Source organism: Neltuma alba, unplaced genomic scaffold (assembly GCF_004799145.2).
Source record: "Neltuma alba isolate B1F8T4 unplaced genomic scaffold, ASM479914v2 tig00006604_pilon, whole genome shotgun sequence".
Classification (NCBI taxonomy): domain Eukaryota; kingdom Viridiplantae; phylum Streptophyta; class Magnoliopsida; order Fabales; family Fabaceae; genus Neltuma; species Neltuma alba.
In genome coordinates this window covers 91,378-105,420 of record NW_021634510.1, presented here as the reverse complement: position 1 = coordinate 105,420, position 14,043 = coordinate 91,378, and the positions used below count along the sequence as shown (strand labels likewise).

Below are 14,043 nucleotides of genomic sequence, written 5' to 3'. Positions count from 1 at the left end.
AAACCAAAGTTAATATAATATGTATATTTTTAATTACTATCTGATATTCAATATTATTTTGTTAAATTTAACAATTGCTAACCTCGATTGACGATAATTCTTACGGGATAATCTTTTTCCATATCACTTTACACTTAAAATTGCAAATAAATAACTTTCACTGAACTCCCCCCCCCCACAAATATCTTTCTAAATTTAAAGTCATATATGAATAATTAATTAAACTCAACTGGAGATAATCCTTAATTACCAAATAATTTTCGCCGTCTGAATTTACACTTTAAATTGTATATAAATAACTCTCTGAACTTTTTATTTTTTCAACAAACAACTCTATAAGCTTTAAGTCATATATATTATATGAATAATTAATGTTGGTTTTCCACAAAGGCGAAGGATATATGGAAATTACAAAGTTTTGTCGAATAGGCGTCCTACTGAAAACTGAACTGGAAGTTTTGCTCATTGAGTCTGCCAATGTTGCGTCATCAATAGTAAGCCGAAGCAGAACCACATGTGATTCTTTCTCCCCTCAATTACTCCACCCTTCAATGTTCAATCTCTAATCTTTTCCTTTAATTTCTTTTTTTATTTTATGAATATATATTGATACATATTCTAAAATAACTAAAGCTTATTATCAACACTAGAACCCTTCTATCTAAGATTAATGCTGTATTGTATTATTCAATCTCAAGTTGCCTCACTTTTCTTCTGCATGCATATCTTTAAACGATATAATACCATTGTCGTCACATGAAATTAAAAAAGAATTTGCTTAATGATCTTCTTGCTGATTTTGATTTCAGTGACATCTGGAGAAAAGATATTAACCCGCTATTACATTCTTTTTCCAGCCACTCTTTCTATAAATTACTGATGTTCCCATTTATTATGCGAACTCTAGTTGTATAGCTGTTTCATTTTATACATATAATTGATCATTTTATTTTAGAAAACAACTACCAAGCATTTAATAGAAGTAAAAATAAATTAAAGGAATAGGATATTAAATAGAATTGAGAAATGAGATTAGATATATTATGATATGGAGTTTATTAGATGCTGAATAAGCTGGCTAAATGCTTGTTTAAAATGACGATTAAAATCTTCAAAAATAGCTTTTCAATCATGATTTATAGTGTATAAGATAGGTATGTAAAAGAAATTTTGCCTCAATTTACATAAATATGACAGGGCCTTAATTATTATTATTTTTTGTTTTTGCGTTAGCACCTGGTATCCTGAGTCAAACTATCTTTCAGGCACAACAACAGGCTAAGACTAATCCAGATCGAGGCATGACATGAAATATTAAGGTTGGCGCCCCTAGCCTCTAAGATGTTGTGTTCCAACGTCTTGAACTCGAGATCCGTGGTTAAGCTAAAACAACCCCAACCAACTGATTTAATCATCAGGGTTGATAAGACCTTAATTATTCATCAAAAGCTTGATCACCAAGCAAAGAAAAATAAACATCATGCTTAAATGTGCAGACCAAATCAACAACAACCACATTAATTATTAGTTAATAAATAAAATACTCATTAATGTTGTCCCTGATTCAGTTTCTTCAAGACATGCATGAATCCCAAGAAATCGTTGATTAATTAAGCAATTCCCATGATAACAAACTGCTGCTACATGTTCTTGAGCAGCCCTATTACCAACACCTACTACATCTATTCTAATTCCTCGTGTCACACTTTTGTCTACCTTCCAGCCCAATAAGATCAGCATTTACTTGCACCTCAGTATCATGTCTTAAATTTAATTACACGTCGATATATAATTAATACTCTTTGAACGTTATGCCCCCAAAAATAGTCGCAGATATGTAACCAAACATAACCAGAGAAGTTCATCCAAAATATATACTCATTGGTTTTCAATAATCCTAAATTCAAATTTAAAATCTCCCCATCCTTTTTTGAATTTACAGTTTATCCCATGATGACATGCATGCAAATAAATCCGCCATGTCAGTTGGACTACAATTGAAGTAATAATAAACTTTAAATATTAAATGCTTATCTACTGATGAGCTGATTGAAGTTCAATGATAGATGATATGCAGTAGTGCTTGAGAAGAAATGGGAGTAACTAGGAATTGGCGATTCTGGTTGGGAAAAACAAGAATTTAGTAAATAACAAAGACGCAGAGAAGTAGTCAAAAAGGGGAATATGTGAGAAGAGAAAGGGAATGCAGAAAAGGCCAAAAAGGGTTGCAGGTTGCAAGTACCTTGAAAGCTACTTTAATCGTAGCACTAAACCTTGACAAGTTCCTTTCGTCGCGAAAAAGTCCATGCATACACAGCACTGCACAGTACATTGCTTTCACCTTTTATCGTGTTTCCATGCACATCATGTTCATTCATATATATATATATATATATATATATATGCACTTTGATTCATACTGATATTTTCACCGTAATGAAGTAACTTCATTAACTCACAACAGCGACAAAAAAAGGAACGTACGTACATATTGATAGCTACTGCTACACTTCACTTGCACCAAGAACCATAATAGTGACTTCTTTTATCTGAGAGATGTATTTGTAATCTAGTAATAATTCATTAAATTCCCATACGCATTTGTGACTGTATATATATGCCTTTGTGTATGAGGGTTTGTGTGTGTCTGTTTTGTTTGCGTAAGAGAGAGAGGTATGGAGGGTCGTAGAATTGGTGAGTATGGAAGTGGGAGAGAAAATGACGGAGAGAAACTAATAAGGGATGATGATCATGAGGTTCTGAAAAAGATGATTTCCAGTCATCCTCTTTATGGCCTTTTGATTGAATCTCACTTCAACTGTTTGAAGGTATCTTATCAATTTTTTGTTCTTTCCACACTGCGTTATTCCCTTTTTTCCTCTTTTCTCTTTTCATGTGTATCTTTTCCTGTACTGTGAATTGGGTGAAGAGCTGCCATGGTGTTTGTGGAAGGAACATGCTTATAGGTAGGTCTTTAGACGAAGTACGAGTGACAAATAAAGGCTATTAAGCTAGCTATTATATGTTTTCATACCATATATATATGGAAACACATGTACAGCTAGGGATCGTAAAGGCTATGTTTTATTACCTATTGCTGGGAAAGAAGACAAGAAAAACAAGGAGAGACAATCTGGTCCTCCTTATCTTCACTAGAACTTGCAAAAAGAATGATCTATAAAAGGAAAATCGTGGTCTATCAAGTATATCTTTTTCAGAGAAGAAAACAAGACAGAACTTAGTCAACTAGAAGTTTAATTAGGCAGATTACACTACTTGGCTATAGCGAAACAGTTAACTATCATCAGATTAGCAAGAAGCCTTGCAGGGTTGAACGTCTGTCTTTGTATTGGTTTATAATTTGTGACTCAAATAAATTCAGTTCAGAAAAACAGCTTCACTATCATTTAATCAAAGTTCATTGGTTATATATATGTGCATCTTTCTCCCTGCGTCTCTGAGTGCAATATTGTTTATTTCAGGTGGGGTTAGGCGAATCTGGAGAAGAGTTTGATCTAACAGAAGCTGCATGTAAGCAGAAGGCAAATTCTGGGCTCAAAACAGCTTCAACTCCGAGTTCTGCAGAACTTGATCAATTCATGGTATTATACCAGGGGTCCATAAAAGCAAATATAATGCTTACGCATTCCACATTAAATTTTAAGCACCTTTTAGGTCTTAACTGCTATAATATGTGCAAATTCACACCTGATGTATATATTTCTGGGGCATGTTGGATTCATACTGCAGGAAGCATATTGCATGGCCCTCAGCAGCCTGAAAGAAGCCATTGAAGAACCAACAAAAGAAGCAAGAGCGTTCATCAATTCAATGCACGTTGAGCTGAAGGAACTATGCAATCCGAATCATACTAATAATAATAATCATAACAAGCCACAAGATGCTATAGAGTGCAGCAGCAAGAAGAATCTTTGAACGATGATTCATGTCATTAATTAGTGCAAAGATATGTTATCACCTCCACGCAATCTCTCTCTCTCTCTCTCTGTGCCTGTGTCAGCAAGGATAGTTAATTTTGTGGGGCTGTCAGAATGATTGTTTAGAATGTGTAGGTTTATGATATCAACTTTTATAAGAAACTTAGCTATATATATATAGCTGCTTCTATATATGTCACTCTCTAGGGCAATGAGCATATTATGTACTGTACTATCTTCTTTATATTTGTGTTGGCATCTAATTAAGTATATTTGTTATCTTATATATCTTCTTGTTAAGGGATTGTCAGACCAAAAGCTGATGTCTAGCTTACTCAAACACAGAGTCCCATGCCTATCAATTGAATTGATAGAGAAGTCACGAATCAGAAGATATATGACAAAAAGGAAAATTCTCTTGCAGTGAGTTCTAAATAGTAGAGATAAGGACTTGACCTCTTAGAATGTTGAATTACTCTTTTAGAGTTCATTGACATGTGAAGGTATAACTGAAAACAAAGGAATAAGGACTTGTTTGAACAAAATCTAGGGTTTATATCGCAAACTAATGTATAAACTCTACCATTATATTTCTTCTTCTTATTCTACTATTATGTATTACTTGTTAATGTATATCTGTCGGCAACAATTCAATTTTTATAACCTGTTACCGGTAATAAAATTTAAACCATGATTAATAAACCGTTATGATGAGCACTTGTTGATGATGTAGTTTATTCGCAGGATATAAATCAGTGGACTCACTCTTTTTTCCTTCTATTAAAATGTAGTATTTAGTTTCCTCTACTTCATCTTAATCCACTGACCTTTAGAAGGTTATTAGGAAGACAAAACCAAGACCTATAGCTAGAAGCTCAAGCTCAATTGTGGCATTGATTTGAGGAATATATTAATGATGACTCAGGAAAAATAAAATTAATTTCCTTCATCATCATCTCAAATGCATATAAATCATCAACATGAACTGTGAAAGGAAGCTTAATCTCCAACAATATTCCATCATTTCTTAGCTGATGATGATGATGGTAGATTTCACAGACGATGCTTCGTGTTGTAATATAATTAATCTAATCTAATTCCAGTTACGTTAAATAACACAAGGACAATGAAAAATAAAAAGACAAGACAATGGATTTTTACGCACTGCATTTCACGTGGAAAAAGATATTAATAGAAGAACACCATATTAATAACAACAGCTAATCACATGGAAGAAGTCATATGTCTCAACGAAACTTTAAGTAAGAAATAGGGACATAATCTCTAAACAAGTCTCTCAAGAGGGAGGTTTTCCAAGAGAAATATAATAATTTAATTTGATACCTGATTATACTATCAAGTCAGATTCAAAAATCGTTAAATTCAATTAATAGTAGCTCTCTCTCTCTCTCTCTCTCTCTCTCTCTCCATCTACAAAATTTAAGAACAGATTTTGTTTAAGGAGAGCCGAGTTTCTTTACTCAATCCAATTACTATTGGTTTTTTAATTGAATTGATGACATATGGAAACATTATTTTAAACGAATTGTTGCACACTTTTGTTTTTCAAAGTCTCTTACCAAAATCTATCAACTAATTTAAATATGTAATTATTTAAAAAAGGATCCTTTTGCATTATTTTTTTTAATCAAAATTTAATCTTATTAAAAGTTTAAATTTAAATCTGATAGAAAACCCAAAAAAAAGTCTATATTTGTTTGAAAACATAACAAATACTGGACATTGAAAGCCCAACTGCAAGAATTAAAAGTGGTGAGTAATCTTATTTCCAATATATTTGTAAAAGTGGTAATAAATTATCTAGAGCCCAAAGCTCTCACGAATTTGAAAATGAATTTCAAATAATTTATTACTATTAAACTCTCACTATTGATAACCATAAACCTCTTTTTTTTAATGCTCACAACTGAGGTTGAATTTAATTTCGTAAAGGCCACCTTGTTTTCAAACCAGTAATAAAGAATTTTGATCCTTAATTGTCAATAATTTATTTAAATTTGAAATCCTTTTAATTTGTATCATATCATCTCCCTAAAGTAATAGCCCAAAAATGCCATTTTCCTGTGAAAATATCCATAGAAGACCAGTATGCCACGTTGTCATATATCGCAACAGTTAAAAAGTGGCTGTGATTGGTGGCCAACCTGGGGCATTCTCACTTCATCAAGTTGGTCAAACTCTGGAGCCTAATGGGCCCAAACTTAAAAAAAAAAAAAGAAAAAAAGAAAACTGAAAAGGCTCTGTAACTTGATGCAGATAATTTATATTTTTTGTGAAAATAGTAAGGTCATATATTCTGGCATTTATTTCTGATAATTTTATTTTCTTTTAATAGCAGTACCGAAATTTATCTTGTTTTATGAAGAAAAGTAAATAAAGCATAATTTCGAAGGGAAAATTGAAATTATTTTTATTTAAAAAACTACTTCTAAACTAAAATTAAATAAATTTTAAGTGTTGCCAGTTGCCATGGCGTAACTTCCCAAAAAGGTGCCAACAAAAATAAGGACAATATAAAAAATATGTAATAAATAATTTATTGTCCCAATTTATAAGTTCTAATTTAAATGAAATTTGCTGCCAATGGTTAGTGTTTAAAATATTATAGCATTACGGGAAAGTAAAAAAAAAAAAAAGACGATTAAGTAACTCTTAAATCATACATAGATTTTACTTTCTTTTTAGTCTATTTTTTTTTTTCCCTATGAGAACCTAGAGAGACCAAGAAAATATTCTATATAATGCCTTACACCAAAAACCGAAGGAGTAATATTAGTCGAAATTTGAGACGAATCTCAACAAATTATGTTGAAAGAGTCCGGAGTTTGTCTCCCATCTTCATGGGGCATAAATTTACAAATTTATTAAAGTTGAAGTTCAAATATAAGTTTAAACAATTTATTATCACTATGGCAAAAAATTTTTTATTATCACACCAAATTATGGAGTTGGAGTACAAAATTATATCAACATTTTATACCAAAAAAAATTATATCAACATTTACAATATAGAAACAGATTAATTAAAATGTGAAATTACTTCATCTAATCCTTAATATAAGAATTAATTGGAGTTAAGCTTGATTTAAACATAAGGTCTCAGGTTATTTTATTCGTCATACTTTAAAAAAAAAAAAAACTATCCTCATTAACTATATATGTTATGGATTTACTGAAATTTACATTATAGAGTAGTTTTAATGGAAACAATCAAGGAGTGTATTATGAAAAAACGGTACATATTTTCTACTCAAATCAGTGGGAAGTAGAATTAATTATTGAATTCATGTCTGTGCTGGCAAAAGTAAATTTTAATTATATTTGTCTTCAAATGCATGACACAGATGTGACAATAGAATGCGTTAAAATCAATACTTATAAATTTAAGAAATAATTAAAATATTAATAATCACCGCATTCTTATTGTTAACCTATACTCCTTTGATCATAAATATAAGACCCATTTTGTAGTACTCCTCCAGTCTTTAATATAGGACCCAATTCTTAAGTTGGTTTTGGTCCTAAATATAAGACTCATTTATCATATTTATCAATTTTCTCTTAATTACACCTATGAATACTCCTTCAACTATAATCAAGTAGAAGAGGGAGATGGGGTATTAAGAAAGATGATTATGGTGTTTTAGGAAAAATGTGTCACTTTTCTTATAATTAACTAACTTACCTAACTTCCTTAATCTAATCAAATTAGTTAAATGGGTCTTATATTAAAGATCAGAAGAGTATAATTTATACTATAAAATGAGTCTTGTATTTAAGATCAGACAAATATATATGATTAACATATGACGTATGCAGGGGATGAAAAATTCACAAAATCATTTAAAAAAAAATGGCAAAAAATCTTATCATCACATCGTGGGTTCTCATCCCACAAAAACGCTATGAATACACAATATTAATCGTTGGCCCCAAAAAAAAATAGAATACACAACATTAATGAATAAAATATTGTAAATATATTATTTTTAATTTAAAAAGTGGAATCATTTTTTACATGAAATTTATTGGTAATTTTTTTCCTTCTCATTTTTGTAAGCTGACTAGCTGAGTCTTCGGTCTACTCACATAAAGCCAAACCAAAAGCGAAATTGGCAAATTGCCCAGTCCTCAAGTCATCAAGATATTCCAAGCCTCTAACCGCCTTCCCCAGCAACAGCGTTAGACGCGAAATTTCCATCCCATCGCTTCACACTGTCCTGGTCCTTTACTCCGCTCTCTCTCTCTCTCTCTCTCGCTCTACAAAAGCAAGTGAAAGACCAGGACTTTGTCTGCTCCTTGGGCTGAGACTTGAGAAAATTCAGGTGAATCCGACTGATTTTTGCGCGAATTGGGATTTCTTTGGTGGGAATTTGTCGAAAGGGATGGTAAAGTCGTCCGATAATGGTTTTGGTTCTGTGGCGCCTTTCCTGAAAAAATGTTATGAGATGGTGGACGATGAGTCGACCGACTCGCTTATATCCTGGAGCAAAAGCAATGACAGTTTTATTATCTGGGACATGACTGAGTTCTCCGTGTGTTTGCTTCCTAAGTATTTCAAGCACAACAATTTCTCCAGTTTCATTAGGCAACTTAATATTTATGTGGGTATCTTCCTTCTTTCATTTTTCCTTTCTTCTTTGCTTCGTTCTTTATTTTTGAAGGTCGAATTTTGGATTGTTCTGTTTGTTGTATATCTGTTATATTTTGTGTGTGTATATAAATCAGGTCTTATGGAATACCGATGCTTAAAAATTGAGCCATATATGCATATTGTCTTTAGGTATCCAACACTCAGTATCATATGTGACACAACACTCAGTAACTACTGAGACTAGGTCAAGTCTTGTTTTTATGATTGCTTTGGTGATCTTGTGCTGTGTTTTCAGTGTGCTTTTACTTTTTACTGCAAAGTTCTCACCAGTTTCTGCTTTGCTACTTCCTATGCGCTCATACACAATTGAAAGTGAAGAAAGGGCGCCCTTTTTCCTGATATAGAGAAAACCTTGAGCCTTTCAGACCTTAGCATCGGAATGACGCTCCATTACCTGACCCTAGAGGATCTAGAATATTCTTTATATCCATTGATGATGCCTGGGGATGGTGAGTGTTCCCTGTAATGGATTTATATTTAAGTATTTTGTAATATTAGTTTTTCCAGGGGATGCTCCATCCCCTGACCCTAGACTTTTGAATTAGATTTTTGCTACGAGAATTGTTGCCAGCTCTAGAAATGTCACAAACTCGACAAGTCAGTGTGAAATGGACAAATTGAAACAGTTGCACATGAAATGTCTTTTGGCTGAGATGCTGGGGTGTATTTTTTTAAGGTGGATAATGATATTATATCGTTATTATTCTGTTACAATAAGGTTGGAACCTTGAGAAGATGTATTGCTTCAGTTTTTACTTCATATGACAGGATAGTAGCAATAGTAACATACCTTTTCCAGACCCGGCAGCCCGGGCTAGCAAAGTATATTATGAATATTCTGGCCACACTGGTATTTTGAATTTTTTTATTTATTTATTTTTGAATCATAGAGGTGCACAAAGCAAAATATAGTTGTTGTTCTTTCACTTGTATGCAGGGGTTTAATTTTTGCTTTTCCCCTTATTGTATCGTGATCTAATTGACCTTTTGAAGGCTACTAGGAATTAACATTGGATGAAAGATTTGGATTTTGAATATTAAGAGTTTCTTTTTCTTTCTTTGAGGCAATAATTTTTCTCCTGGAGACTATATGTGCTGCAGTGTTCTGTACTTTGGTTGTAAGATAAGGTTTGCTGTTATTGTTCACTACTTCGTAGTAAGATACGTTTGCTGCAGGAGACAGGGTAGATAGAGATTCATTAGTGTAGTATTGTTTCTTGTGATATTGTCAAGAACTTTCAGCCTTCCAATTTAGACATCATTTTCTTTTCAAATATGGGCTTGTGAGACTCGGACTTGTTAGTTTAGGTTTGTTGCAGTTGGATCGCATGGGAGACAGAAAAATTCCATCTTTCAGCCTCCCGATCTAGACATCAGTTCCTTTTTAAAGATAGCTGAGAATCTGACTTGTTAGTCTAGGTTTGTTGCAGCTGGGATTGCATGGAAGACATAAAAATTCCATCATTGATAATTCATAATTTATAGAGATGAACGCTCCTCAGCCTCTCACTTATCTTTCATGTGTAGGTTGAATTTTTTGTTCTAAGCCAAAAAGCCATCATGATGCATGGTGAATCTTCTTATCAAGCTAAATCGACCAGCATTATGATGTGCGCCTCCTGTTAATTGCAAATCTGTATTAACCCTAGCAGGATGCATTCTAATACAGAAATATAAATGAAAACATTTCATTGGCAAATCCTGGTCCTTTCAGTGTGTCAGCTAATTCTTATCAGTTCAACTTTGGGTCTAGGATAACTATAAGCATGGGTAATATGCTAGTTTAGAGTTGTCCAATTCATGGTGAAAACATTGACGTGAGTGACTTATTCACGATTTGTGAAAACAAGTGTGGCAATTGTGAGAACCAAATCCTGATTATAGCAGGAATAAATTATTTGACCTGATTCAGTGTGCTGCGTACTACTGTAAAGCTGAACAACTTTCGGTGTGAAGAATCATCTGGTTATGGCTTAGTTATCATGTTTTATTGATTGTGACTAATGTGAAGGATCGCATTTCCCAATACCAATATTTCAGAACACTGTATCAGTTATTAGAAATTCCAGAGTTTTTAGAATATGATTGCAAAGATTTATAAATTCTTGAAGGTTTATGCATTCAATTGCCATTCACAGACCCATCCTTTGCGTATTGCTGATAGTTATCTTTTCCTGTGTACATGAATCCTGGAAGATTGATTTATTTTCTTCAAAGTGTTTGTTCTTTACTTGTAGTAGAAATCAACATTAATTAACTCAACTCTTTTTTTCAGAGAGGGTAAAAAAAATTACTCCTTGAACCTTACAAGTTCTTTACTTGCGTAATGCCTCATATGATTTTAAAAGTCAGTAATATCTAACGGTGAGAACTACCAGGGTTTCAGGAAAACTGATACAGATCGCTGGGAATTTGCCAATGATGACTTTATCAGAGGTCAAAAGCATTTCCTGAAGAATATATTGAGAAGAAAACATCCACATGTTGCAGATCAGCGAAAGCCATCACAGCAGCAAGAGAATCGTGATGTGCCTTCTCAAGAAGTTACAAACCATGACCTATGGAAAGAAGTCGAGAATTTGAAAACTGATAAAAATGCACTCACACAGGAGCTGGTTAAACTTGGGCAGCACCAGGAATTATCTAAGAACAAATTGCTCCTCCTGACCAATCGGCTTCAAGGAATGGAGAAGAATCAGCAACAGATGTTATCGTTCTTAGTCATGGCCATGCAAATCCCTGGGTTCATGGTTCAGCTGCTTCAGCCCAAGGAAAAAGGTTGGCGTAAGACTGAGACAAGCAATATGTTGGAGCACAGTGTAGAAGATGTCGCATCTGATGGGATGATAATGAAGTATCAGCCACCCTTGAGTGAAACATTGAAGCCTGTAGTTACATCATCTCGTGTTTCAGATGAGCAACCAGAACCCAATCTCTGTACAGATGGGTTGAAAGATTATTTTATCAATTCTGACTTCTTAAAAGTACTCATGGATGAAAAATTGTGTCAAATAGATAATTCTCCATTTATTCTACCAGATTCACCCGATGATAATGCCTGGGAACAGCTTCTTTTAGGCAGTCCCTTCACTGAAAATGAAGATTCAAATCAGGAAAGTGACAGGCCTACCAACAGTGGAATGGAGATCGAGCCTGCTATATGCGAAACACTGTTTGATAAATTCCAAAATTGTGTTGGGTTGATTCCAGAAGTGGACAAAACTCGGAGGAGTGGATTGGAAGGATCTGCTAATGGTGTTCATTTGGAACAGCAGCAGAGTTTGGAATCTCTAACTGAGGAAATAGAACTTTTGGCTTCTGAGCCAAATGAGAAGTAGGGGAATAAATATATAGCGCCAGACAACTTTTGGTTATCTACATTAGTATTGTACTTGGATATAATCTAAGAATTCCCACTTCCATCTTCCTTCCATTGGTTTGATCTTCATTTAAAACCAGTGTGAGTCTGCTACCCATTCACATGTTTAGGTATATAACTGCAAGAGATATGGACACGCGCACACAAAATGTAACCTTTTTTTTTTTTTTACTATTTGTAAATCCAAATTCTGTCGAAGGATTAATTCTCATTTTGGTCATCTGACAGATTTTGGCGTTCTGATAATGTGGACAAGTACAGGGGGAATTACTCGGTAATGTTGTGACCAGAAATGTTATATTTTGAATATTACGGCAGTTAAATTTGCCGGTTGACTAGAGAAAATATTATGCAAAGAGCTGTATTTATTGTGCCACTCTAAGCAGCGGCCTATGGCTTCACAAATATTTTATTACTTTTATGTCTTTCTGCATATGAATCTCTATGATACAATTTTCTGTTTTGGTAGGCGCCAATCTCAACATTAAAACTTCGAGTTTACCAATATTCCCATCCTCTTGTCTGGCAAAAAGGAGAGATGCCTTCATTTTGTATGTCAACTATTCATAATTTATCAATAATATTCTTTTGGTCCTAAATATAAGATCTATTTAATGAGTCTTACATTTAGGACCAAAAGAATATCAATGTTTGTGCGTGTAATCATGATGATAATGATGATTTTAATTGCTGATAGACTTCATCAGTCTTGGTTGGGGTCCAGAAGAGAATGGAATCAGAAGAAAAATAAATGAATTTCAAAGAAAATGTTGTGAACATTCTTCAGCAATGATAAGAAAGGCACAATGACTATTATTATACTTTTCTGATTCTTAATATGAGACTTAATTGACTGATTTAAATAGATTAAGTATGTTAATTAAGTTAGTGATCATGATTTTTTTTCTGAAACACTCTAAGTATCTTTCTTAATTTTGTCCTTTCCTCTTTTATTTGATTATTGTTATGGAAATATTAATGGGTTTAATTTGAAAAAATTAATAAACATATAAAATAAATTTTATATATAGGATTAACATTAACTTTTCAATTAGATTTTATATTAAGGAAAAGAGGAATAGTAATTTTTCTTCCTCTACTTTTTTTTAACTGAGCAACCATAGAACGGATATCTTTCGTTGGTCAATTTTTATTGCTAAGAAATATTGCAAGTGTCATATGGTATGATGAATAAAGGCATTAGCTGTTTAGTATGAATATGTCTCTTTATATAATAGTGTTTTCGTTTCAAGCGCTTTCTCCTGCTCTTGATTAGTTTGCGATGAAAATAAGAAGGGGGAAAAAAGAGCTACTATTAATTTCAAGTTTCACATTCTGCATCAAACATAGAACGCTGTTTACTGTATACAAGTTGTTTTAACTGTGATTTGCGTTAATTCAGATAAGTTTATTTTAAGTGATTATATCTTGTACCAGATAAATATATAAAAAGAATTTTGTTTCTTAAAATACAAAAAATTATATATAATGAAACTAAACGAGCTGAGTTTAACTAATTAATTTTTTAAAAATCCAGTACGGTTGACAGCATGCAAGTTGTAAAATTGTATGGCTTATCGGTTCGTCGTTGAAATTAAGTATTGAACAAACTTAACTCCTTAAAACTCACTGAGTCATTTAAAGAAGAACTAACATAAAATCCAGTCAACCACAAAAGATGAAAACATGTAGAGTCTGTAACTTAAAAGGAGCTAATTTGTTTGAGGCTCAGTTCTACAATTAGGTTAAGACCCTACTTGGCACATTGAATTGGCTCTCCACCAAATACTCAGAATTGTAATCAGTTAGCGACGAAGCCAAAGGGTAGGAAATCTCAGTTTCTAATTGGGGCAATAAGGGCAAAAAAAAAGGCAAAGCTTATTAGTGTTACTCCTCCGGTTTTTAATCACTGACTTGTTTGATTAAAGAAGTTATGTAAGTTAGTTAATTATAAAAAATATGACATATTTTTCCTAAAACAATATAATCATCTTTCTTTATATCTTTCCTCCCTCTTCTGCTTGATTATGGTCGAGGAAGTATCTATAGGG

General features: G+C 33.0%; 1 protein-coding gene and 1 long non-coding RNA gene across 2 annotated transcripts; one reads left to right on the top strand and one right to left on the bottom strand.

Annotated features, from left to right (window-relative positions):
* Positions 1 to 1,344: 1,344 nt before the first annotated feature.
* LOC114750672 (uncharacterized) lies at positions 1,345 to 11,501 on the bottom strand. Its single transcript, XR_003740682.1, has 3 exons — positions 11,430 to 11,501; positions 2,331 to 2,341; positions 1,345 to 1,358 (listed from the first exon to the last, which is right to left on the bottom strand). It is a non-coding gene; the product is annotated as an uncharacterized LOC114750672 (long non-coding RNA).
* Positions 8,125 to 12,460, top strand: LOC114750668 (heat stress transcription factor A-8). Its single transcript, XM_028939263.1, has 3 exons — positions 8,125 to 8,563; positions 10,992 to 12,073; positions 12,221 to 12,460. The coding sequence occupies exons 1-2, from the start codon at positions 8,345 to 8,347 to the stop codon at positions 11,949 to 11,951; spliced, it is 1,179 nt and encodes a 392-aa protein (XP_028795096.1). The 5' UTR covers positions 8,125 to 8,344; the 3' UTR covers positions 11,952 to 12,073; positions 12,221 to 12,460.
* Positions 12,461 to 14,043: the final 1,583 nt, after the last annotated feature.

What these genes read in the sequence shown, in the direction of transcription:
- LOC114750668 (XM_028939263.1), top strand. Translation starts at nt 8,345, where the DNA reads ATGGTAAAGTCGTCCGATAATGGTTTTGGTTCTGTGGCGCCTTTCCTG. An exon ending in TTAGGCAACTTAATATTTAT is followed by an intron (nt 8,564 to 10,991) that starts GTGGGTATCTTC and finishes GAGAACTACCAG; the next exon opens with GGTTTCAGGAAAACTGATAC.